Source organism: Abrus precatorius, unplaced genomic scaffold, assembly GCF_003935025.1.
Source record: "Abrus precatorius isolate BTA unplaced genomic scaffold, Abrus_2018 Scaffold5, whole genome shotgun sequence".
NCBI classification, from domain to species: Eukaryota; Viridiplantae; Streptophyta; class Magnoliopsida; order Fabales; family Fabaceae; genus Abrus; species Abrus precatorius.
Window position 1 is genome coordinate 19,704,280 of NW_020874395.1, and position 4,737 is coordinate 19,709,016.

General features: G+C 32.4%; 1 protein-coding gene across 1 annotated transcript; it reads left to right on the plus strand.

Annotated features, from left to right (window-relative positions):
* The first annotated feature begins 2,722 nt into the window (after window positions 1-2,722).
* LOC113866884 (UPF0481 protein At3g47200-like) lies at window positions 2,723-4,021 on the plus strand. Its single transcript, XM_027501682.1, has one exon. It carries the CDS (start codon window positions 2,723-2,725, stop codon window positions 4,019-4,021), a length of 1,299 nt encoding a protein of 432 aa, XP_027357483.1.
* The last annotated feature ends 716 nt before the right edge of the window (window positions 4,022-4,737 follow it).

Genomic DNA, 4,737 nt, shown 5'->3' on the forward strand with positions numbered 1-4,737 from the left:
GAGCAGACTAACAGAGAAGATGAAGAAAATATAAGAGAGCAGAGAAGAAACTTACAGTGAACGAGACCAACTTTGTTAGCTATGAAGAAGAAACGCGTTGAGCGTGTTCATTTATAAATGACTTTAATAACATTAGAGAGCGATTCTTTATTAACTGCTCTCCAAGAGTTCTTTATTAACTGCTCTCTAATGTGTGACTTTAGAGAGCGGTTAATAGAGAACCACTCTCAGAAGTATAGTTCTGAGAGCGGTTAACAAAGAACCGCTCTCAGAAGTATAGATCTAAGAGCGGTTAACAAAGAACTGCTCTCAAAAGTATAGATCTGAGAGCGGTTCTCTGTTAACCACTCTCAGAAGTATAGATCTGAGAGCGGTTAATAGAGAATCGGTCTCTAAATATATAATTATAAAGCGATTTTTATTAACCGCCATTTAAGTTAGCGCTTCAAAAGCTCATTTCTGGCGTAGTGCTTGTATTTCAGTACTTTCCAGAGGTGCAGATGCCAACATTCCCTGACAACAAAATTTTTCAATTGCAAAAGGAGTGGTGTTCATATCTATACCATAGATATTTAAAGGACACACTAAGCATAATAGATTATTAGTGTTCTTTTACAATATTTAGACAATTTTCTGTAAAGGCCCTCAAAATGTGTAAATATGAGACTTTGATTGATTGTAATATGTACATGTGAGTTGTAATTAAATAATACAATGTGCAATTGCTTTGAAATTCTGGTATATCAGGCTTTGTTTGAATTTGATATTCTATTTGAATTGGTTCTGAATACTGTATAATTTCCCACGTGTGCTAAAAAAAAGATTGTATGCCAGTTTATTTTAAAAATGTTTCTTAACTTTGGAGAGTCGTTCACGAATAACCGCTTTACAAAGTCCACTTCTAAGAGCGGTTCACAAAATAACCGGTCTTAGAAGTGAACTTTGGAGAGCAGTTAAATGGGAACCGCTCTCCAAAATGTACTTCTGAGAGCGGTTCACTTATAACCGCTCTCATAAGTTTGAGATAAGAGAGCGGTTAACCTGTCAACCGCTCTCTTTAGTCTAACTTGTGAGAGCGGTTCAGTCTTAACCGCTTTCCAAAGTACTATATTTTGTAGAGCGGTTACGCGCTTAACCGCTCTCTTTAATGAACTTCTGAGAGCGGTTAACCGCGTAACCGCTCTCTAAAATATACATTTGAAAGCGATTAAATAACTACTCTCCAAAAATGAAGACATTAGATAGCACATGATTTTAAAGCGCTAATAACCACTCTCTTAATTCAAGCGAAACCATTCTTACATCTCATTTTTGGCGTAGTGAAGTACATTACTTTACTTTACAATGCTTATCATAGTAGTTTGAACCACTCTCTAAAATGATGAAGAATCATTCTCTAGTGTCGTTTCTACCGTAAAGATTGTATTTTAAAAGTAATTTTTTTTTTATGTTATTTTATTTTTTAAAAATTTAAAATATATTTTTTAAATTCATGTAACGATTAATAACAATGACGTATATATTACTTTGTCATTTACAATTATAAAATTGTAAGAGATCTTGATTAACTTAGACTATTTTTCACCTCTACATGTAGATCTTTATCACTTGTTTAAAAGAATTTAAAATTAAAATATTTTCTTCCAAATTAATCTTTAACACTCTTAAAGCGTCTTCTTCCGTTATCAAATATCTTTTAAAAAGGTTTGCTATCTAAATAACTAACATTATGACAACTATACATTGAGTGAAAATAATGCTCATTAGTCGTTACCATTGGTAACCGTTTGCTAACTATCTAGAGATTCATTTCAAATGCAGTTGTATGAGACGAAGAACTTGATAAAATTTTGAATTATTCTCTTTCGAAGGCTATAAGCAGGGATGGATCTAGAAACCAAATGAAGGGGACCAAAAAAAATAATCTTTAATTGTATACTTATATTTTTTTTGTATTTACTAAAGATATGATTACTTATTTTAGCAAAAAAAGAAGATATGATTAATTATTATTTCTTTAAAAATAAATATAACTAATATTCAATATACTAAAAACTGACTAAACACTGCGCGGAACCTACTCAACCTTCTTTAACCCCCAATAGCCGAAGCTCAAGTTGCTTTTTGTACATTTTATTTATTAATTGTATTGATCTTATAAATATATAAAATTATGTAACTAAATTAAATAATTATAACTTTTTATAAATTTTGATCCTGAACTTACCCGCGGTGACAGTACAAAGCTGACAGTAGCGGGACTGATTCATTAAATTGACATATCCGTAATGGACAATATCATTTTCTAATGCATTAATGCATTATTAACAGCCAGCTGTTTGATTATTGTCCATACATTATGTTGACTCTAACGTCAATTTTGAAGGACTTTGATCAACATGAATGAAAATTATTATTATATAACGATGCATTGTTCTTGCTATACGAGATCAAAGCAATTGATTTCGTGAAGCTGGGATTTACTGCAAGTTTTAAACTGAGTAACTGAAGACTAATCCTTTGTCATTTCACACAAGAGTGTATGATATTTTTTGTCCAAATCTTTTTCCATAACTTTAAAATATCTATGGCATCTCATGTTAATGTCATCATATTCATGTCAAACATTGCATTTTACTTCCCCCTTGCTTTCAAAATCATGCTAAACTGTTAGTGTTGCGTGATCCTGTTTATTTCAGTCACCATACCAAGGTTTGAGAAAATGGAGGAACAACCAAATGCTTCGCAGAGCGAATGCCAACAATGGGGAAAGGAATTAACCGATATGCTTCAAGGAGTGGTTCTTCCAGAAAAGTCTGGAGTCCATGGGCAATGTATTTTTAGAGTACCAGATAGTATTCGCGAAACTAACCCGAAGGCATATACTCCTCGGGTTGTTTCTATTGGCCCTTTTCACAAAGCACGATCTAATGCAGACGACAATGTTTTGAAAGCAATGGAAGAGTTCAAATTGAAATATCTCAAGGGATTTCTAGATCGAACCAAACTACGTGTGGATGATTTTGCTTGCTACCTTAAAGATCAGGAAAATCGAATTCGAAGTTGCTATGCATGGCCTGTTGAGCCTCACAGCAATCATTTCTTAAAGATGATTCTGATCGATGCTTGTTTCATAATTGAGCATTTTCTTAGAGATTTTGAAGACAATGATTGGATTTATAAGGACCCTTTATTGTTGAAACCATGGCTGGTAGATGATGTTTATGATGACTTGACACTACTTGAAAATCAACTTCCTTTCTTCGTTCTTGAAGGCATCTACGAAATTGCTCAATTGAATCTTCAATTTCCCTCTTTTCTTGACATCACTTTCGAATATTTTCAAGAATACAACGAGCAGAACATAACTTCTGAAAGAGTGCGTCCAAAACACTTCACTGATCTTCTAAGAACTTTTTTTCTACCATCAACATTTGATCTTGGAGATACACCAGCAAAAAGAGATGAACTCAAGTATCTATACAGTGCAAGCCAACTATCAGAAGCAGGTCTAGCATTCAAAGTTAATCCAAGCAAATGTTTACTTGACTTAGACTATCATGATGGTGAATTGACAATCCCATGCTTAACGGTACATGATGAAACTGAGAAATTGTTCAGAAACATAGTTGCATTTGAGCAATGTCTCTTCCCAAATACACCCCTCGTTACTCAGTACCTAAAGGTGCTAGATTATCTTATTGATACTGAGAAAGATGTGAATTTACTAGTTGATAAGAAAATTATTGTCAATTACATGGGTGACACCAAGGCAGTTGCTACAATGGTTAACAGTCTTAGCACAAATGTTGCCATGCCGCATTTCAATTCGAAGTATTTCTCTATCTGCATTAGCTTGAATAAATTCTATGAAAATCCTCGTAACAAATATAAGGCGATCTTTATACACGAGTACTTCAACACTCCTTGGAAAATAGCATCTACCGTTGCTGCATCTATGCTACTTTTGCTTACTCTGATTCAGACTGTATGTTCAGCCATCCCACTTTTTAAAGGATGAGAGATTGTATAATGCAGTAATATTTATCTACTTTGATGCAATATCACTTGTAAGACATTTTGGTCACCTACATGTAGCTTTCTTAGAAGCACTTCATAAGTTTGAGAGTTCTGAAAGTTTCAATTCTATTCACTTTAATTTTGAGATTATTTCAAATATGTTATTATTATTTTTATCTTTTTCATCGGAAAAGAGTTGATATTTTCTTTAACTCTATTCAGTAAAATTAACTTAAACAGAAACTTATAACTTATAGCTATTTAATTAAATTAGAGTTATTTAATAAAACTTGTTGAAATTTGTTAAATAAATAAAAACCAGTCATAAGCTCCTTATAAAATAATTTTATATCATTAACCACATTGTTTTTTCATTCTAAGGAAAACTCAACTCCTAAGTTCTGGGAGAAATTATTACAATGAAACTACAAGGTATCATACTTGAGTCCTATTTTATGTATAAGGATTTAGATAATCTAACTATAGCAACTAGTTTTTGTTATGTGGTTTTCACAAGAGTTTTTTTGATAGGGTAACAAAGTTCCACACCATGTTTCTGATGGACAAAATTAGCAATAGCAAATTAAGGTTTGACAAGTACACACGTTGTTTTTTACTTTTTTTCTTATTTAGTTATATGTTATGTTATAAAAAGAGAATTTGATAGACATTTCTTAAAATGAAAGTATCTAAAAAAACAGGAAGAGAAATAATAAA

Coding starts and splice junctions, on each gene's coding strand:
- LOC113866884 (XM_027501682.1), top strand. CDS start 2,723: ATGGAGGAACAACCAAATGCTTCGCAGAGCGAATGCCAACAATGGGGA.